The sequence below is a fragment of the Vigna unguiculata genome, chromosome 7 (genome assembly GCF_004118075.2).
Source record: "Vigna unguiculata cultivar IT97K-499-35 chromosome 7, ASM411807v1, whole genome shotgun sequence".
Classification (NCBI taxonomy): domain Eukaryota; kingdom Viridiplantae; phylum Streptophyta; class Magnoliopsida; order Fabales; family Fabaceae; genus Vigna; species Vigna unguiculata.
The window spans coordinates 39,879,644-39,901,253 of NC_040285.1; the positions used below are offsets into that span (position 1 = coordinate 39,879,644).

The window sequence follows — 21,610 nt, forward strand, 5'->3', positions numbered from 1 at the left end:
TAAATGGCAATCAGGAACTACTTGAATGGCAAACGCTGTACAATGTTTTGCACAACAACTTTTCACGGACAGGTGGGAACTTTATTTGCATTTTCTATTCACCAATCTTTATTATTAAAAAATCAGTACAACTAATTTTGTGGAAGCAAAATATGGGAAGCACATAAAGTTCAAAAATAATTTGGTTTGACTAAGGCTGCAGCTTTAAATGGCAATCACTAAGTACGTAAATAGCAAATTCAGTTAAGGCTTTTGCACAACAACTTTTCCCGCATAGTTGGCAACTTCATTTGCATTTTCTTTTCACTAAACTTTTTTATTAAAAAAGGAGTACAACTTTTTTTGTGTAACCAAGATATGGGAAGCCCATAAAGTTCAAAAATAATTTGCGAAGACTAAGGCTACAACTTTAAATGGCAATCACAAAGTACTTAATTGGCCAACGATGTAAAGGTTTTTGCACAAAATGTCCTCACAGACAGGTGCCCATTTGAATTGGAACAAAATTTAACCAGGGATACATGCCTAAGTTTCTTATCCAAATATTAGTGCATAATTTATGTCCCTGGGTATGACCTTCACACATTTTGGAAAAATAATTTGAAATTTTAGTTGGAGATTACAGTGGTAGACATTGACAACTTAAATGGCAAATGCAGTTATTGTTTTTGGACCAATACAGATGTACATATTTTGTGACACATCAAACCTGATAAATGACACTAATTTGGTCAACACAAAGTATCTGTCTTATACATAGTAAGTACTTCAACATAATATTGTACCAAAAGCTCTAACTGATGTCTCATAACAAGGTCTTGCAATGTCATAATAACATAAATACATCAACTATTTTCTCCACAAATTTCAAAAAAACAAGTACACACATCTATTTACGAAACTTTCGTCTCTGATATGTGGCAAATGGAGTTCGAATTCTTGCACTCTTCAAACGTAATCGTGGTTGATGCTTCATTTGATCATACATATTGCTTTCTTCACATTCATTTGTGTCTTCATTATCAAACTCTGTTGCTTTTTCAACTTCCTCATCATGGTCCATATCTTTACCAAAAACGGAATAACTGTGCTGACCACTGCAACAACCATTGACATCTGCAACACCATCGCCAATTATGTCATCAAAATACTCACGACTTTCATGCGAACGCCCTCCAGATCCCTCATTAAATTCATCTGTCCTATCAACAATATGCCTTTTCAATTCCTTCAATTGAGCTTCTAGTTCAACAATGAGTTGTTCTTGTTGATCTACCGCAAGTTCTAACCCATCGTTGTTTGTCACCTCTGCCTTCTCAGCAAAACCCTAAAACCTAAAAATGACCACACAAAAAACCAATCATAAAAACCAAAAAAGCACATCACCAAAACGGATAAAACACATAACACCACATGATCAAATAAAGTAATCAAACTAATAAAACAAGGAACAAAGTATTAAACAACAAACTGTAATTGTTTATGTGGCAAACACAGTGCAACTTTTAAAATTCAAATAAAATAAAAAATAAGAAAAATTTTAACCAAATTATTAGCACAATAGAATGTGCTTGAAAATAGAGTTCCAATCTAAATTCTTAAATGGTGTTAACTAGGTTCATGTTATTCACCATTGACACTAGTAGCGAAGTGATACAAAATGTGGAAGGGGAGTTTTCAAAAGTTCCAATATTCTTATAGAATCATAACTACAAAATTTAATCTCATTTTTTGTCATAAAACATATGTAGCATATATGATTCGGGTAAAACTTTGATTCATAGGTTCATTCAACAAAATAATATGAAATCAATTACTAACATACAAATTAACATGAGTTGAGAATAAAAAGAAACAACGTGACAATGTAAAGATATAATAAGAAATGTAACCAAATGAAAATGAAAAGATGAAGAATATGACAAATAGAGAATACATCACTTAAACATGGACCAAAGTATTAAACACCAAACTATAATTGTTTATGTGGCAAATGCATTGCAACTTTTAGTATGCAAATAATATAAAGCTTCCAACTAATAGAATTCATTCAACGAGTGTGTAAGACTAAGCCATCCAATCATACTTTCATCAAACACCACAACACAACAAACAATTTCAAAACAAATAGGGGATTCACAAATTAAATCGTAAAGAACAAAACTCGGCTAGTTTTAAATGACACTCACAAAAACAAAATTGAAATAACCTGCAAATGAATGAGCTCCGTAAACACCACACTTCCTTTTTCGACCTAGCTCCGGCAATGGCACGACGTTGTGACACATATCACAAGGAACACGCCAGTTTCTGATGAAAACCCTAAACCCCAAAAATGCATTCGACTCCAAGAAGCTATGGTTTCCAATCAAAACCCTAAGTCCCAAATTAATTTACAATCGAAAAACCTAACCTGCAACTTCAATGCTTTCCGTCAACGAACATTCCACTGTGATTTCGTCTACCACCATCGGGAACTGCTTTCGTGTGGGTGGGATTGGATGTGCAACGATAATGGGGTTTGGGTAAATGCAGCGAAAATTTTAGTCAACGAAAATTTGAAGAGTAGTTCTCTCTCACCGTGAGGAAGAAAAACTTTAGAGGAAGTGATAAAGAAGCAAGTGAAAGAGAACTCCATTTTTTGAAGGAAAACCCTTTTCTTCAATTTCTCTCTCACACATGCAGTTTCCCATTTTTTAACTCACAAAATTCATTTAATATATGCCACATCAATTTGTTAAAAAGTTTCTAACATTTACTTTATCAAACAATCGTTTTCCCAAAAAAAAACATATATTATTTTTGTTATAAAATCATTCATCGTAGATTTGGTATTCAACTTCCAACTGTATGCAGTGCATTGATGGTTTTTATGCTCTTTTTGGATACTGTGTTCTTTGGATTTGCTAAATTCAGGTTCAAGAATTTAAGGTCATCATGTCACATGGCATGATGCCCGCATGTCGAACCATGGTCACATGGCAAGAGACATGCAACGTGAATCATATTATTTATTTTTGTTAATTGATTATTGTGTTGGAATTTATTTAATCATTAAACATATATAAACTTCAATTGAAATAGCTTAAGTGTTACAAGACGTGTGTAAGAAGTAACTACCAAAATTAATGGAAGTATTTATTTTCCATCTTTTTCAATTTGGTTTAAATTTCATGAAGAAACTAAGTGGGCCTTTCTCAGTGGAATGTCCTTTTCATCCACATAAGAATTTTGAGTATATAACTACGACATTGAATTTGAGCCTTATATTTTTTTTTTCAACAAACATTCTGAGAACTCTTAGGAATAATTTTGAAAAAATATAATTCTTTAAATAGAAGTTAAAAAAAAATATATAGAAATCATTACTTGTTTGTCGTTCATGACCATCTCATAGAGAATGGCAGCAGCAGGTGAACCAAGGGCCAAACCAATAGACCCAGTGATGGGTCCATGGCCCAAATCATACATCTGGGTTCATTGATGCTCCATCAAAAGGCCCACCAACCAAGATGCTGGCACCCACAACAAGCGCATTTGTCAATGGGACAATAACACCCGCGTTCGTGATCCTTAACTGAAATGCTAACAAGGTTAAGTTTATAATTAGATGTGTCAATGAATTATAATCTTAATAATTATTAATATAATTTTATTTTATTTAAAGTGTCCATAAATGTTATAAAATTATAATTGATAATTGATTTGATTCAAAATAAAAATAATAAGATTAATGTAGTACAATATAATGTTAAATAAAATTATATTAAAAAAATGAATATTATAACATTGATTTGGTTTAAATAAAAATAATATAATAATATTTAAATTAAATTTATAACTACATAATGAAAATCACTAATGTAGTATCCTATTAAATATATAAAAGTTATTAAATAATTGTATTATGTAATTAAAAATAAAATAGAAAGTTAAACTTAGGAAATTAAATTTTATTATTTAATTATTATAATGGAACAACTATGTTAAAATTATTTTATTATTAACTTTTTTATTTTTTTAAATTTCTTTCTAAATTATAATAACAATAGTTATGTAACACTTATAGATAATTTTACTTTTTTTAATAAAGTAAAACAACATTAATAATAATTTTAAAATTCATTTAATAAGGGTTAGCAGACCCATTGATTAATTAGTACAACTTGTCTTCATCGAAATAGATCTGTGTGCATAGAAAACCTACCCCTTCAATTACTGAGGTTCTGATTGACCATAAAATTTAATATGTCGAAAATTATGATGTACAAGTTTGGAATACGTAACCGTATATTACATGCATTTCTGTATGTATTTATATATAATATTTTATCAATATTTATTAATAAAATAATTGATCTCTAATAATATTTTTGTGTTTATAATAATTTATAATTTTTTACATTAATAATATTTAATACATAATTTTATTTTGAATTTATATATTATTAATTATATATTTATTATGTTTTAAGAAATATTATATATTTTTTAATATGCATAAATTTTATTATATTTAAAATAAATCATTAACGTATTGTGTTTTATTCGACATGGTATATGTGTCTCGGAAATCTCACCCTAACTAAAAGATTTTTCAGATTAAATTATACATGTGACGAAATCTTAATTTATCAAGAGTTAAATAGAAGTTTTATTACTCTTTTATTACTGAAATTAAAATCATAAAAAACTATTCTAATTGAAATATAAGTCTACCCACCTCTTACTCTACCTCCTGTGACACCTATCAGCTAATAGATCTAAGTAAGAAATTGTTCTACTATTTTTTTATGACAAACAACACTTATTAATAGAGCTTAATATTATACAAAATCACAATAGCCATTAACGTAATTTCAAAATTAATTATGGTACAATGACACAACACAACATAATTTTTTTTTTAAATATATTTTTATCTTTTAACTTTCAGTTTGAAATTAGTTATTATTCAAAAATTTGACCTAATTTAATTTTCTAACTTTAGAACTGTGTGAATTTAATCATTTTCAATAAAATTTGTTAAAATTATTTCACATTTTAAACGCATTTCAGGATAGTATTTAAGTTATTTACATAATATGAGACATTTTTGCTTAAAACGTTACTTAAGAAATTATCATAAAACATGTTTTAAACGTCAAATAAACTTAACAAAATTTTATTAAACCGATTAAATTTACTCAATTTTAAAATTTGATAACTAAATTAAGTCAAAGTTTCAAAAATAGACTAATTTCAATTTTTTAATGTAAAACATAATTTAATTTTTTTTTTTCTGAGACAAAATAAGTTATGCGCTCTGTTGTAAAATAGTTTTATATCATTGTCCAATTATAGATTATGATAAATTGTTTGAATTAATATTGTTAATGTCTATTCAAATTAATAGGTTGAACTTTCTTCTTTGTTTGCATATTATTACGGTCATTCTCAATTATCACACCCTAAAGATATCATATCTAAAATAAAGGGCCAACTTGCGTAAAATGTTTCAATTCACATTAAATCACAATTTCTTATCATTATAATTATTCATGGGAAACTTCTAATCTGATAGGGAATTTTGAAAATACAATTAAACAAAAAATATTAAATAATGGAACTATTGATAAAAATGGTGAATATATATATATATATATATATATATATATATATATATATATATATATATATATATAATTGTTCTTCTTCATATTCTCTTTCTATTATTTTTCTTTTATATAAATATTGTCAGGGCTTGCAAAAGAAAAACAAAATACAAAAGGTGAGGTGCAAATAGTAGTAGCGACAAATTTTTAAAAGTACCCTGTTCTTGATCATGAGCATTTCTGGGTCAGCCCACCCTACCTTAAGTAACTCTAAATAAACAATTGTGTCTCAAGGCTATTTGTTGCATCTCATAATTGCTAATGGCAATTTTATAATAACAGAGTCAAATATTTTTCGTCATTGTACACTACTTTTTTTTTTAAATTATATTATAAGTTTCATTCCTTTTACTTTCATCATTTATTTTTTTTTTAATGTAATTTAGTGTGGACTATTAATTAATATATTATTGTCTTTTCTTTTGAAAGAATTAATGATCTAAGAATAAAAAGTTGAGAGTTACCGTATAATTTTTCTTTTTTTTTATTATAGAGGAAGATGGAGAGAAAGAAAATGTCCTCGAGAAAGAAGAGAGAAAAAAATGTGGAAAGAAATTTTTGAAAAACTATGTGGGAGTGTTCTAGAAGACTTGTTTCAAAAGATATTATATGTGATTTGGAAAGTTTATTCTGAAATTCCTATTCCAAAAAGCTTGTTTTGGATGCATTTCATACTTTTCGGAAATTTTGTTTCAGATAATCTTGTTTCGAAAATCTCATTCCAAAAAACTTGTTTCGGAACATTTCCAAAACATATAATCCAGAAATAAAATAAAATGGTCATTTTGAAAATTTTGAGTGGAAAAATTGTGGAGGTGCAAGAAGTAAAAGGCATTGTCCCATTGTGGCATAACCGGCATTATCCATTGAGAGAAAAAAAAAAAATGTTCGGTTGTCATATACGGTTATAAGTTCCTAGCCACATCAAAAGGCTTAAATTCTTTGATACACAGCACACACTATCTCAGAAGTGAAGCTCTGAAGAACTGTGAAGTATGGTACTTTCTTCATGCTCTTTGACTTGGATTTCACCCTCCTTCTCCCCTAAGGTCTGTCACACAAATTCTTTCTATTTCATTCATACAATATTCTCTCTATACACAACTCATATTCATGCACTCTACTTTCCACTTTTTCAGTTAAACTTGCCACATTCAAACCATTTACCTCGCAATACTGCAACTTCATCTTCCAACAACACTGCGTTTTGTTCATTGGGCACAATCTCCACCGGAGAAAGTAACAACCTAAACTGAACTATTTCCTAGTTTTTTTTTTGGTGAAAAATCAGGATTGGATGATGAACATTTGATGAAAATAAAAAACTCATCGAATGTGTTCTATGATTTTCAGGCCACTGCCAGAGAAGACCGCTATTGCTGGGAGTTGGAGCTTTGACTGCAAATTTACAACTGACAGATTTGGTTTTTGCTCAAGGTATTTCACGCATGCTGATGTGATCGTATTTTGTGTTATTGAGTTTCGTTTCACTAAAAGGATCTTTGTTCGTGTGTTAAACCGAGAGATTTGTCATATCATAACATGATCTTCTGAAATTTTGTGAATTTCATTACTGTTCTTTGTCCTGTAGAAAAACCAGACAGATACCAAGCTTTTGTGGACTATGAAGATGGGTATTCTTACGTATATCCGAGAGAGTGGAAGGTAAGAAATAAGAGCCATGTTAATCTTATCAGAAACTATAGTCACAATCATACACTTTCCTGCAAGTTTGAATGTATATGTATCTCCTCTCATTAGGAATTTGACTTTTTGGCTCATGATTCTGCCTTCAAAGACAAAGTCCTACAGTTACAGAATGTAAGGGTGAGATTTATACCGACAGAGAAAAAAGACATCCGAGATTTGGGTCCTTTGGAAGAGGTGATGCTGCAAAACTGTGTTCTGATGTTTTTTTTTTCTGAATCTGTAGTCTACTTTGTACTAAACCAGTTTGTATCTTAATCAGGTAGTATACTATTTGGTGAAGCATAGATATGCTGCACCAAACCAAAGACCAACAATAAATGCCATGGAGGAGGTTTCTTCTTTCTTTATTTCTTCACAATGTGTTTAAATATGTGTCTAAGATTTTGATAGTAACAACTATTGTTGACTTGTGAATGCAGCGAACAATAGATGGAAAACATTACTATACCTTTGAATACATACTTACATCACCAAACTACGCTAGTGGCTCCTTTGCAACAATTGCTATAGGAAATGGTAAGTAACCTGCCATGACAGCTATCTGAATTTGTGACCTTTTTCATAGGGTTATATACCTAACAATAAAGGTGCTCTTTTTGCAGGACGGTACTACACGTTAATTGTGGGAGCCAATGAAAGGCGATGGAAAAGAGTACGAGATGAGCTTAAAGTGGTAGCAGAATCTTTTAGGCTTCTTGACATATAAAATGTCACGGGGCAATGCAAGACGAGCTTAAATTTGCCTACAGATGAAGTTTGTTTTTAAATATTTGTATATCAGTAAATATAGTTTTTTACGGGTGAATGAGGTATTCTACCACAGCAATATTAATTGGATTCTTTATAGCATTAATTAATACCAATGACACGATAACGGAGCGTAGGACACGTGTTACGTGGTGGTGCAAACAAACCTAATTTGTTCCTCCTCTCTCTTTTATAATTAGGATTTAGGAATAAAAAATATATTGTTATCGAATAGGGTTTTTTAAGATAAAAACTACATTATCGTAATCCCTGCATTTTAGGAATTGGATTTGACTGGTTCAAATATTTCTCTAAAGGTTAATAGCCTTTCTAACGGTGTACACATTCCGCATACAAAAAGAAGGAGAAAAAGCTTCGTCTTCCTCCTAAAAATTCTGCTACTCGAATATAAATATTGCGAAACATTCATGTTCAATAGTTTAAGGATCTTTCCCTATATCAGATTGAGCCAGCGGATTGGCTGCCGGAAGAACGTATCATAATTTATGGACAAAAGGTGCGCTTCAATCCAGGATTTTTCTGAACCTTCTTCCAAATATATTCTTCATCTTTTATGCATATTTGATAACCTTTCTTCTAATATATTCTTCATCTTTTATGCTTATTTGATGGTTATAATTATGGATAGTTTGTAAAAAAAAAATCTTTAAAGAATTGTTATTCTTTTTCTTCTGTGCCAATTATGTGAAACATTTTTGTATTCTCTTTTCTGGTTGGCTTTGTATTATTTTATCTAGCATCGGCAGAATGACATTTTTCTTGTTACCCGGTGATCTCTTCGGGGACTGTTCCAGCCGGATCTCTTGGAATTCTTTACCTGAGGGACGGGATGAAAAATCTCTCGATGTAGATTTGTGGTGACATAATAAAGATAAAAAAATTGTCAGGGAAACAATTAGACCAATTACATAGTATAATTATTAGAAGAAATAAACCCATATCTAACACATAAAACCATATCTAACAAACTATGGACATCTCTTTGCTGGGAGAAAAGAACCTTAAATACACTCACAAAGAATCATGTGTTCTCACGAAATGTAGAACCGAAGATTGGATGTGAAGCAGTTCCTTCAAAGCTATGCAAACCTCACATTTCCAGATGGAATAATGTAGTGTCATTCTCCACACTCAATTGTCTGTTCATAAGCTTATTAGTTCAAAACAAAAATAGCAAATTAATTAAGATAAACAACTATAAGAATGTATCAAACTAGTTGGCAAAAATACACGTGGAAATTGGCATCTATTATCTAAGGACAAAAAAAAAAACTCGAGAACTCGTGTAATTCAAGCACTAAAAGAAACTGCTTCTAAACTATGGCTATGTATATACAGAGGTTTTACAACAACACTTGAGACTGTATATTCTACAATTTTCACAAAAAGTAGAAAAAGTACAGGAGTGAACAAGTTGAGAGACTGGAAGAGTGAAAAGGAGGTCGAATAGAATAGAAGAGTAACTCAGCTGAATTAGTGTTGATGCCGCCGCCTTCCTATCGTTGTAAAACAAAATGAATATGCCGTGGAGACAACACCTTGGGTCAGCCTAAACTTCTTGCCTCCAAAAGAATACGGATACACAGCTTCAATACTCAAACCAACCGAATTCCAGCTTCCTGTATTCAAATCCTACACTATCCCTGCCACAGCACCCTCTTCCTATGCCTATCAATGCCTGAGTGCTGATCCAATACTCCCATTCTTGCTACATGCAAGCCTCCACCTGACATTGGAAGATTCCATCAGGTGCTGCAATCACCACTCATTCTAGTCAAGTAGTTTATGAAACAATTCTCATGAACCAACATTAGCTGCAACTACTCACACTGCATACTCCCATTCTAAACAAGCCGATGCTGACGCAAAGCCTTACCAAAATGAGGTTGCATCAATCGTACATACAGACCATTTTTTGCCACCAATGAATCATGGGTCCCCTCCTCCACTATCCTTCCTCCATTAAGAACTACTATGTTGTCCACGTGCCTCATCATTGCAGCTCTGTGTGCTATTAAAATAGTGGTTTTGTTTCCCATTACTAGGGTGTCTAGAGCCTCTTGCACCACTCGGCTTGACTCAGATTCAATAGATGAACTAGCTTCATCCAGCAACAAAATAGGAGCATTTTTAAGAATTACCCTTGCAATTGCAATTCTCTGTTTTTGTCCAGGGGTTAAGTCAACACCTCTCATCCCAACATGAGTGTCGTAACCATGAGGCAAGCTACTAATGAAGTGATGAGCATTTGCTATTCTTGCAGCCTCCTTTATTTCAGCTTCACTGGCATTATGCCTGGCATATATGATGTTTTCCCTTATGGTTGTTGAGAAGATAATCGGTTCCTGCTGAACCAGACCAAGGTGGCTCCGCAACCATCTCAAATTATATTGCTTTAAATCCCTCCCATCTAGCAAAACTTGGCCAGAAACTGGATCGTAGAATCTCTCGATCAAAGATATTATTGTGCTCTTCCCTGACCCCGAAACTCCCACTACAGCAATTGTTTGCCCTCCATTGACTTTGAGGCTAAAATTGCTTAACACCAACACTTCCGGTCGGGAAGGATAACAAAAATCAACATTTTTCAACTCAATGCTCCCATATACATTGGGTGGCTTCATTGCTTTGCTATCATCAGGATCAATCTTAGGCACACGATCTATAATTTCAAACACTGATATGAGAGATTTACGACGCTTAAGTATGTAAGGAGCCAACCCAAAAGGCTCCACAAGGGCAAATGTAGCAAATGAGAAAACCATGTACTCCTTGAGAGCGGTAGGTGTATCCACATAACTCTTATTTATACATATTGCAGTGTACCAAAGTAGAAGGGCATTACATGCAAAGAGCAGAAACTGTGAAAAGCCAAAGGCAAAACCAATGGCCACTCCATGCAGAAAGCTTTGCTTAAATATTTTATTTAACTGTAATTGGTAGAGTTCCATCACCTTGTTACCAGCACAAAATGCAACAACAGTGTAAATATTCCTAACTGCGTCTTCAAGAACCAAAGATGCCTTTCTGTGCATTTCTTGTATGCCCTTTGAAAATCCAGCAAGCCATAATTTCTGCAACATTAAGGAGACTGCTTAACACATGCATCATGCTAACCACAACCAAATTAATACAAACATCATTATGCATAGCCAGTAGTATTATCATTGGTCATTCACAAAGACAGCAAAAGCAGGTCTGTTAGCTATAGTAATTAAAATTAAACATAAATTGACATAAATAAGAATTTCCATAAATGAAAATGAAACCCCCATAAAGAGGTCTTCAATAATGGCACTACTCTTGATCCTGCAAAGACACTGCTGCCAAATTACACTAATTACAGACCATTGATTACTCAAGCACAAATAGATACATCATAAATTATAATTGAAATTATCACAATAGCACAGATAATTTCAATATAAAATTTGTTAAAGCAATCACAATTAAACATTAAGGAGACTGCTTTAGTTTTCAGTATTTGACGAGATGCATAAACATTGTTTTTAATTTCAGTGAAATATACGCAAATGAATAATACAAAAGAGGAGATATAAACTGATACACAGAGAAACAGTGTCATTTTTCCTTTTCAACATTAGCAAGTCTTGCACATACACAGACCCCAAGACATTTCATAGTTTTTGGATTTGTTTTGGTATTCTCACGACATTCATGAGGCAAAGGAGAGATTACATTAATTGGTCATGATGACTACCAATTATTCAACTAACTTCCCTAATAATCATCACAGTAAATGGGAAAGAAGACAACAGATCAATCCACCTTGTGCGAAAACGCATGGCTGTTGTTGATATGAAAAGATGTGGAAAATATGAATTTCAAAATAAATAAATTTTGCAAGAGGCATAAATTTTTACAGACTGTATCGACATGAAAAAGAAATACAACCTCAATCCAACAACCTGACAAAATTACAGGCAAAAACAGAAAAGCAGTTGCAAACCTGGGCAACAGCCGAAACACAAAGAACTGGAAGTGTTGCTAAAGCCACAAGTGCCAATCGCCAGTGCAGCAAAACACCAATGAGAAATGCAACAATAACTGCAGCACTGTCCTGTATAAATATGGAAAGACGGTTACTGAAAGCTGCTCGCACAAATGTAGCATCATTGGCCAAGCGCATCGATAGATTGTCAGCACTATTTTCCTCTTCATCAAACCATCCCGTTTCATTGCGTAGCATGGCTGCAATGTTGTTAAAACAGGTTAAGTATAGGGCAGAAGTCCAATATGTTTTTCTTCTAAATAATAACACTTCAAATTTACGCACCTGAGAACATCATTCTCCTAACTCTTTCTGTCATTTTCTCCCCCATAATACCAAAGTAGAAATGCTGTAAAAAGTTGGCAACAACTGTCACAATACCCATGCAGGCAATGATCAAGCACCATTTATCTATCTCTCTTTGGAAGTGATGTGCCTCATCAATTTTATAGTAATCTGTCACCACCAGACCAATAACATAGGCAAGAAGGGGATTGAACGAACCAAAGATAGCAGCGCCTGTGCTTCCTAACACAGCATAAAGCCACTCTGCAAAACTAAGTTCTGCTAGCCTCCAAATTGAGGGTTGTTTTCGATGCCTCGCGTCTGTTGTTTCAGTCATTTTCACAGAAAGATCACCAGAATGACTATCAAGCCTGCTAAAAGTCTGTGAATGGGAGCGTTCATTTTTAGGATCAGATGTTAAAAGCGGTGAAACAGGGGATTCTGGGTCAGAACCATTTGACTTTTGTCTATGCACACACTGAACATCAATCTTGGGTAACTCCGGTAGTCTCATTTCAAAACTATCCTGCCTTTTAATTGATGGCTCCTTATCTGCTGAATCTAAAGACTGTCCATTTTCCATCATCTTCTCCGATGGTGGGCTCCGAATTTTTGGTGATTCTTGTGAATTAAAAAAGCCATCCGAAGGCCGGAAAATGGCAGAAACTCTTTGAAGAGAGGGCGACTTTATCATTTTAGGAGATGAAGGTTCTTTGAAGCTGTGACTTTCTGAAGAATCCTTCTCAATTTGGAAAGTTGCAGTCTCCTTGTAGTTTCGAACAGGCATCCTGGATCACAAAAGAAAAAGTGATTTTTCATCAAGCAAATGATGAAATCTTGCAAATTATAAAAAAACAGCAACCATTGTGTAACAATTATTAGTTTATTATTATAGTAAAACATTAACAGACTACAGTCACCTTAACAGACATAATATCTGTATTTTAAAGTCACGTTATATTCTTCACAAACATAAATTTGTGCATGGCAAAAGTTGAAGCGTGATTTGAGGCAGTAACAAACCTCTTGGGAAGTTTTGTGGCTTCTTCACATCGAAGAAGCTCTGCATATAAGCCATCCAGGGTCAGTAACTCATCATGTGTACCCATTTCAACAAGTTGACCATCCTCCATGACAGCTATATAATCAGCATTCTTTATAAGACTAAGCCTTCGAGCAATTATTATCGTTGAGCGTCCCAACATTAGCAGATCCAGAGCTTCCTGAACAGACCTCTCAGCCTCAAAATCAAGTCCACCAGTAACCTCATCAAGAAGAAGAATGGATGGATTTAAAAGCACAGCTCTTGCAATAGAAAGCTTTATTTTCTGCTCTTCAGTTAATGCTAGACCAGCCCTGCCAACCTGAAAAGACAGAACCCTAGTTTAGGAGGTGAAAAGAGATTCCCACCAAAAAGGACATCATAATTGAAATACATAGGTTTCATCCAAAACAACATAGGTTTCATACGATCATTTGAATCAAGTTTCACCTGTGTGTCATAACCTTTATCTAATGAACTGATAAAGGTATGTGCATGAGCTATTTTAGCAGCCTCTTCAATTTGATCCATGGTGGTATCTCTGCCATAAGCAATGTTGTCTCTTATACTCAAACTGAGCAAAGCAGGTTCTTGGGTGACCAGTCCTATCTGACTCCTTAACCATTCCAGTTTCATATTCTTTATATTTTCACCATCTAAAAGAACTTCCCCTGAACCACAGATAGGTAAATTTATTTAAATATGAATTGACCTATAAAGTGTTTTAGATGTGATATAGAATAAATTTGCACCAACAAGAGAAAAAAAGCACCTAAAGTTGGATCATAGAATCGCTCCATAAGGGGAATAATACTACTTTTACCAGAGCCATTTCTTCCAACAAGTGCCACAGTCTTTTTAGCAGGAACAGTGAGATAAAACCCACTCAAGATAGGGATTTCAGGGCGAGAAAGATAACTGAAGTATACATTCCGGAACTCTATATTTCCTTGCACAGAAGCTGGAGCACTGCCATCATGATTAAAAGATGAGGATGATCGACTAATCATCTCAAATAGTCTATAGGCAGCTATGCGCCCTTGATCAAATGAGTAGAAATTTGTGGCTGCTTGATTCAAACCCCTAAACCAAATTAACAAAAACTGTAAGAAAAATGTAAAACAGATAAAGAAAAAAAAAAAAAAAAGAGTTGGGAATGATGCTCACAAGCCACTTAGAATCACAGCAAACAGAGCTGTTATAATTTCACCACCATGAGCTTTTCCATTTATAACCAGGAGCCTTCCAACCCAGAGTTGTAATGCACAAGAACATATTGCAAGTCCATAAGTAAAACCAAGGCCAAGCCCTTGAACAAGACTTATTAATATACCATATCTAAGAGTAGCTTGAAGTGATGTTGCATATGAATATTTAGACAACGTTTCATTTGTAAATGCATATAAGGTCCTTATGTAGGAAACTGCCTGCATCACAAGAAAATATACATATTCAGATCTGATCGTGCTAAAACAATTCATCCAATAATGAGAACTTTAACTTTCTTCCCACTTCACCAAATTCAAACCTTTAAAGCAAAAATACATATAAATGAACTGATTCTCCGAACTTAAAGATAAATAAAGAAAACAAGGCAATGGTATTCATTCACTTCCAACCATAAAGTAAACCTCAAAAAAATTTCCATTTATGGTGAACTAAATGGAACTCATGTATAATACGGTCCAATTTTCCATTTATAATGAATTAAAAACTATTTGAGATCACACAACAACTAGAGATATGGTCAATCTTCACCTTACAAACCAGTTTTGTGAGGTTGATTTAGGTCTAAACCTACTAATCCACAATTACAAACAATAAATTACTAGCAAAAATCAAGAAGCATTTTACTTTAAGGATACCATTTCACAAATTTAGGACTTAGTTTTCATTTCCTAATTGACGGGATAAAGGATAGGATGATCTATGCTCAACATGAGATAGTCAGAAAAACAGAGCATTCAGCATTGCAATTTGCAATATATAGTTGCAGAAGAATGCTGGCATATTTTGGTGTTTGTGTGGCTTTAAATGTGTTAAAGTATGTTCCTGACTTCTCTTTGGCATTATGCTCATGTCTGCTTGAAGGAAGTTGCTAATATGCCAAAAGATAGGGTGATCTTACTGCAATAGAGTTTCCTTTTTAGAAGAATATCTTATCAACTCCCCTAGTTGTATTTTTTTCTGTATTCTTTCTGACAAGTTCTATTTCAATCAAAACATGGATACCATATGACCAACAACAATCTCAAGCAAGTCTCATTTCCATAACATTGTAAGGAAAGACATAAAATTTGAGTACATCAAAGACCTCTTCACAGCCCAAATTGAAATACATATACAGGATGGAATTACAGTAAAAGGAAAGATACAGAATCACATACTTGATACGAGAAACTTTCAAACGTTAAATTCTTTCTTTTCTTTTGGTGGTTAGTAAAATATTAAAATTAAAATCAATTGAAATCGACACCTGAAATGAATATGTTTGTGTGTATGCATATACATGTATGTAAGCATGTGTATTTCTGTATGCATAACAATTAATGGTTCAATGCAAGAATGAATTGAAGTTTAACTATAAATAACCTGTTCAGCAATGCTGGCTGCTTCAGCATATGCATCTTGAATATTCTCGGCAAGTCTGTGGAGGAATATATTAGATATTCCTCCTGCAGCAACAATAAATGGACCTGTAGCTAATGTTATCAATGCAATCTGCCAACAATTGATAAAAGCAATAACAAGACCACTGAAGAATGTTGCCATATTATGAATATAATTCCCAACCTGTATCATCAAAAGTATACACACGGTATAAAATATGTGTTGAGATTTTTCTGGAAAGAGTAGCAAATTTACAAAGGAGTGAATACTGAATATACACACAAGAGCACCACGAACCTTTTCACTAAGAGCAGACTGAATGAGCAGCACATCACTTAATACTTGACTCACAATGTCTCCATTATTTCCATAAGTATCAAAAAAACTCATATCTTGGTTAAGTAATACTTGGACATATTTTGATCTGATCACAGCAGTCTGCCGTTCTCCAGTAAGAATCCAACACGAAACCTCTATTAATCAAGAAAGATTAGTATTGAACAAAACTTAAATGTAACATCTAATAAGAAATATCCTTGTAATTAACTTACCAATCCAACCAGCAGCAAAAACTCCCCCAGCAATATACACAATGGTTAAAGCAAGCTGCAGAAAAAAAAAAGGTAAATAAGCATACAAGTCCATTTTTCAAATCTTGTTTACAAACTATGTGCCTCGAAAAATAATTAAATTCCTAGTTATGAAGTCATACGTTTCAACTACTAAATTAACCAGTTCAAAATTGGACAGACATACTCTTCAGATCCTTGGTTGAAACTGATTTAAAACAAAAAACCTACTGTTCATTCATGTGGGTTAACCATGCCAAATGATGTAAGTTCTTCTGCATAGTTATTGCCTGTGCAACTTCTCACAGAAGTAATTTATTAGTAAAATGTTGAGTTCTAGTGTGATGCAATGCAAGATGCTCTAGAATCAAGAAAGCCTATGTTCAAAGGTCAGGTTGCCTCAATTTATATTATTTACTTACATTGCAACAATAATTGTAATATTCTAAATTGGCAATAATAATTGTTAAATTTTGAAATTCTCTATGCAAGGTCAACTTTGCAAATTTTCTTAGGTTCAATTCAAGCTTAGCTTGATTTTTAAAAATTCCTTATAGAAGGAGGATAAGTCATATCCATCCTATTTAAAAAGGTTTAACGTTTTTCCACTTAATAGAACTACTGTATTTATAGCACCTGAAAAGAGAAATGACTGATCAGATTTATGAATAAAAAGAAGAAATTGTTCCCTTCTAAGTTGTGTGCCTTTGTATTGTTATGCAACCAAACCCTAGGTGAAATGCCTGTTATATTGCCTTTTGCTTATTACCTATTGTTCAACTTACTCAAGTTTTGCATTTCATCCAAGACTTAATTTCCTTGGCAAATAGAAACAAAAATTCATCCCATCAATACCCTGAGTTATCCTTGTTCGATCCCAAAGCCCTTGATACCATGTACAAAAGTTACTGTTCAAAGCTAAAAACATCCAGAGAACTGCCCCTTAAATCCCTTCGTATCCATCCCCTAACCCCAGGGACTCCTACAACAATTTAGGTAAACTTGAGATGAGAGGGGAGAGATTTTTTAAATAGTAGCTCTAGGTCTTAAGTCCAACCAGTAAGTGGTATACTCCTGGAGAATCTTATCAGTCATCAGGTGGACAAACCAGGCTCTATTTCGCCACCCAAATCAATCTCTTTATATTCCCGTTGTCTTCATTTTCTTAACACCTTTTCTCATGCTACACAAGTAAACTTCTACCATCACTCTTTAAATGTTCAAGTAATGAAATCGTTGCTACCTAACCCCGCAAACAATGTAAATTTATAACCACAGAAAGATAGGCTAAAATATATTTGAAACATAGCGTTAATTCCGAAGGCATGGGCAACACTTGTGCCAAATTGCCAATGCTGAGCTTGGAACCCTAAACAGAGTGTCATCGTGCCCCTGATGACTGGATGATCCATCGACGAACTACTCTGACCAGGACTATAAACCCTTACAGAAAGGGAATAAACTTATGACGGAGAAAAGAGGGAAGAGCTACGCTATGACATACTTAGTGTAGTCAGCTCAGCTTTCAATGAAAGTTAATTGCTCAATTACCTCAAACTACACGGCAACCATGGAGATAAAAACTACAAAAACTAATAGCATAGTACACAAGACTTAATTTCACTGCCAACCTAAGGTTAGCGAAACCAAATTATCAGAAATTAACTAAAATCCAGAAATTAACAACAGCAACAACTAGGGTTTCGATAGAAAACGAAACGAAACTGAACCTCCTTGAACCTATGAAACTGATCTTCCGCCGAACCCTGCTGAGGAACCCAGAGAACCTTGGCGAAGTAATGCAAGTAAACGACGAGAGCGGTGCCGTGAGCAGCGGCGGCGAGGGAGCCGACGATCATGAGAAACCAGTCGAGGCGGTCGGCACAGGCGAAGAGGTGAGAGAAGGGAACGGCGGCGGGAGGCGGCTCAATCTCCTCAGCCTCCTCCATCTCTTCCTCGACCTCCATCGGCTGCGACGCGGAGGTCTCGGCACCGAGGTCCAGATACGGAGACGGCGACTCCGGCGGCTCCGAAACCTCGGAGACCGGCGTGAGAGGCTGTATATGCGGCGGGGACCACCCGAACAGCCCCCGAGAAACCATCATATCCGATCACAGCAACCCCAGCAACTAAGTCTCCGCGATGAAGAGTGGGGAAACAGATCGCACACGAATTCAGAGCACCAGCTCCTTTCTCTCTTCTGTTGAGGAAACGACGACGTATTGAACGCCGTCGAGGTGGTTGTGAGTTGCGAGGTGGCGGCGTGTGGTTTGACTCGGTCAAAAAAGAGGTACGACACCTTAATTTCTTCCTCTTAAGTTTACGACCCTTCTTCGATTCTTCTTCTTCTTCGGCTTTGCTTTCTGTTTTTTCTTTTTGTTTTTTTTTTTTTTAATCGGGGTTTTGTTTCGAAGAAAATAATAATAATAATAATAATAATAATAATATAAGAATAATAATGATAATACGATTACAGCGAGTCTGTGCTGTGAAATTGTGATGGCATGCTCATGCAGCAGAGCTGGAAAAGATAAAGAGAGGGTGTTTTGGTAAATTCGCAGACTATGATGGTGTTGGTAAATGTGTTCCCAGCTGGATCCTATGACCTGAAATTACGTTGAAGCCCTTGTTAGAGTCGTTAGAGTGACACGCGTTAAGTGTTGGTATGCGTCTCCTTTTTTAATAATTGATTTAATATATAAATTTGTTAGCAAAATGAATTAAAAAATGGAGGCTTTGTTTCAGTGAGTGCGTGCGTGATTGATGAAAAGTGACTTCCTCTATTTCAATTCAACCAAATACTTAATTTTCTATATAGCAAGTTAAAATTTAAAAATATACTATGCTCATATATTTGCGTATTTAACTTTTTTTTTCTTAGAGATTCTGAGTTTTCCTTAAAAGGATGCAAAAGTTTCCTTTTTCGTACAAACCTAACAGAGTAAAAAAATTTGCCCATGGTATTTCGTATCATACTTACATCCACCCTTGTTAAAGATGAAAGAAATGTAAAATGTGTTTTTAAATAAATAACAAAATTGCATACACGAAAATAGGAATTGTTCTTTCAAAACTACTGTCAAAATCACACGTAACCTTTTTCAATTGAAATTTTGTTTTAGATCTTAATATTTTAAAAAAATACAAATGTTTAAAAACTCAAATTCAGAGCAAACATAATATGATTCCGAGTGAAGTAAATATGTTGCCTTTAAATATGTGTTTACGGAAATATTTAAAATAAAGTATTATTAAAATTGAAAGTTAAATTTTAAACCATGTAACGATACATTTAGGTTTATTATTCTAGAAGTTAAAAGTAAATTCCTAATATAATGTTTCTTTATGTAACCACAAGATCTGTGGTAGGTATAGAAAACACGTTTAATTTTTCTTTTTATCAGTAAATTATAAAGTTGTAATGAAGTTTTTAAATTTGGTTTCTATGTTGACTGTGATTTATGTTGTTCATGTTGGTCCAAATGCATTTATGAACATCAATTTCGATGTTTTAATAATATATTAAAAAAATTTAATACACTAATATATGTATTTTTTAAGTTATGCGGAGGACGGCAATAAAAGAAATTGGACTCGGATTTTTCAGTCGTGTCTTTATAAAGATTAAATAAATATATCTTGTAAATAAATATATCTTGTCTTCGAAGTTGGGTGAGTGCTGCGAAATTAGTTTAGAAAATATCTAAAAGGACGCGAAAATAAAGATTGATTACCATACATGAGCTACACTATTTTGAATGCCTAGCATTTTGTAGAACTGAGTAAATAAATTACAAACAAAATGTTTTTATAAGAGAAAACTAGCAAAAGCACGAAAACATAATATTTATAATATTGCCACAAAGTTCCAAACCAAAATGTAGAACAAATGGAAACTGAAGTATCAGGTGCATTTCTTGAGAAAAACAGTTGTCAATACCATCTTCGACTCCATAGAAGCCTTGAGCAGATCCACACCCTGTTTCAAACAGCAAAAACAAGAAAAAATAAAAATAAAAAACATGATTCTAAGCTAAAAATCCGACTTGAAGACTTTATGAAGATATATAGCATGCCTTGTTCATGTCCAACTCGACCACCTTTTCCTGCAAGACGCCAACCTCTTTGACGTTGAATTTGTTGAGTAAGGTAATGCTTGAGATGCTTGACATGGGCTGAATCACTAAATCATCCATCACCATGTAAGTTACTACCTCTTTCACAAAACCACTCTTGTCGGCAGAATTTTGAACATTTGCAACCTTTTCACCAACAAATTGCATTACACTGTTCATATTCCCACATTGGTGAGGACAACGTGTGGTGTTATCACATGTGACGTAAGCATAGTGACTTGGGCACCTGTAGAACACGTTGGTAGAGGTGTTAGAAGAAGTGTCATTGATTGAAGGAAGAAGGCCTGAGATTTGTGAAGAAACGGAGGCACTTGGCTTCAACAGCAGATCCTTATGCAGCTGTGGTTGCATGTAAGTTTCATCCAGATTTTCAACACTCTCATACAGATTGCCTAAGGACCCAACCATTTGATTCTTGTTCAGAATCCTAATGACAGTACCAATAGGCAAGCAGAGCAAGCTAAAGAGAAAGTCTATAACTGCTTTTGAGGCTTCTGCGAAAAGGACCTTCTCACGCTTTGAATCAATAAGCAATTTCAGAGTCAATTTGGAGGAAGAAGATGCCATGCTTATAGATGAGGTCATATACTCTTTCTCTTCAAATACTTGTCATATTTATAGAGTCAGTTTTTTCTTTTCGTCTTCAAATCTTTAAGCCTATGTCGTTTGAAAGGTTTCTACTGTTTACGTGTATTAGAGAAGATGGATTTAAAAATATTTTGTGTTCTCATTCAACGATTTAAGCAGAAAAGCGACGACTGATTTGCGGGTTTATTCTAAAAATTCATCCCCTCAACTTTGCAGAGATCTGGGATGATATTCAA

General features: G+C 33.9%; 3 protein-coding genes across 3 annotated transcripts; 1 reads left to right on the forward strand and 2 right to left on the reverse strand.

Moving 5' to 3' along the window:
- The first annotated feature begins 6,567 nt into the window (after positions 1–6,567).
- On the forward strand, positions 6,568–8,169 carry LOC114191992 (photosynthetic NDH subunit of lumenal location 1, chloroplastic). Its single transcript, XM_028081487.1, has 8 exons — positions 6,568–6,703; positions 6,794–6,893; positions 7,008–7,091; positions 7,246–7,319; positions 7,416–7,538; positions 7,624–7,695; positions 7,784–7,880; positions 7,967–8,169. The coding sequence occupies exons 1-8, from the start codon at positions 6,650–6,652 to the stop codon at positions 8,068–8,070; spliced, it is 708 nt and encodes a 235-aa protein (XP_027937288.1). The 5' UTR covers positions 6,568–6,649; the 3' UTR covers positions 8,071–8,169.
- Positions 8,170–9,286: 1,117 nt separating this feature from the next.
- LOC114191991 (ABC transporter B family member 20) lies at positions 9,287–19,030 on the reverse strand. Its single transcript, XM_028081485.1, has 11 exons — positions 18,381–19,030; positions 16,633–16,687; positions 16,379–16,554; positions 16,064–16,264; positions 14,639–14,898; positions 14,244–14,554; positions 13,922–14,142; positions 13,453–13,793; positions 12,430–13,217; positions 12,103–12,344; positions 9,287–11,206 (listed from the first exon to the last, which is right to left on the reverse strand). Exons 1-11 carry the CDS (start codon positions 18,753–18,755, stop codon positions 9,977–9,979), a joined length of 4,200 nt encoding a protein of 1,399 aa, XP_027937286.1. The 5' UTR covers positions 18,756–19,030; the 3' UTR covers positions 9,287–9,976.
- Positions 19,031–20,554: 1,524 nt separating this feature from the next.
- On the reverse strand, positions 20,555–21,353 carry LOC114191447. Its single transcript, XM_028080618.1, has 2 exons — positions 20,727–21,353; positions 20,555–20,629 (listed from the first exon to the last, which is right to left on the reverse strand). The coding sequence occupies exons 1-2, from the start codon at positions 21,351–21,353 to the stop codon at positions 20,555–20,557; spliced, it is 702 nt and encodes a 233-aa protein (XP_027936419.1).
- Between the last annotated feature and the right edge of the window lie 257 nt (positions 21,354–21,610).

What these genes read in the sequence shown, in the direction of transcription:
- LOC114191992 (XM_028081487.1), top strand. Translation starts at nt 6,650, where the DNA reads ATGGTACTTTCTTCATGCTCTTTGACTTGGATTTCACCCTCCTTCTCC. An exon ending in ATTTGGGTCCTTTGGAAGAG is followed by an intron (nt 7,539 to 7,623) that starts GTGATGCTGCAA and finishes TATCTTAATCAG; the next exon opens with GTAGTATACTATTTGGTGAA. An exon ending in AACAATTGCTATAGGAAATG is followed by an intron (nt 7,881 to 7,966) that starts GTAAGTAACCTG and finishes CTCTTTTTGCAG; the next exon opens with GACGGTACTACACGTTAATT.
- LOC114191991 (XM_028081485.1), bottom strand. Translation starts at nt 18,755, where the DNA reads ATGATGGTTTCTCGGGGGCTGTTCGGGTGGTCCCCGCCGCATATACAG. An exon ending in GCCACAAAACTTCCCAAGAG is followed by an intron (nt 13,218 to 13,452) that starts GTTTGTTACTGC and finishes TTTGTGATCCAG; the next exon opens with GATGCCTGTTCGAAACTACA. An exon ending in TAGGAGAATGATGTTCTCAG is followed by an intron (nt 12,345 to 12,429) that starts GTGCGTAAATTT and finishes ACAACATTGCAG; the next exon opens with CCATGCTACGCAATGAAACG.
- LOC114191447 (XM_028080618.1), bottom strand. Translation starts at nt 21,353, where the DNA reads ATGGCATCTTCTTCCTCCAAATTGACTCTGAAATTGCTTATTGATTCA. An exon ending in TCGAGTTGGACATGAACAAG is followed by an intron (nt 20,630 to 20,726) that starts GCATGCTATATA and finishes TGTTTGAAACAG; the next exon opens with GGTGTGGATCTGCTCAAGGC.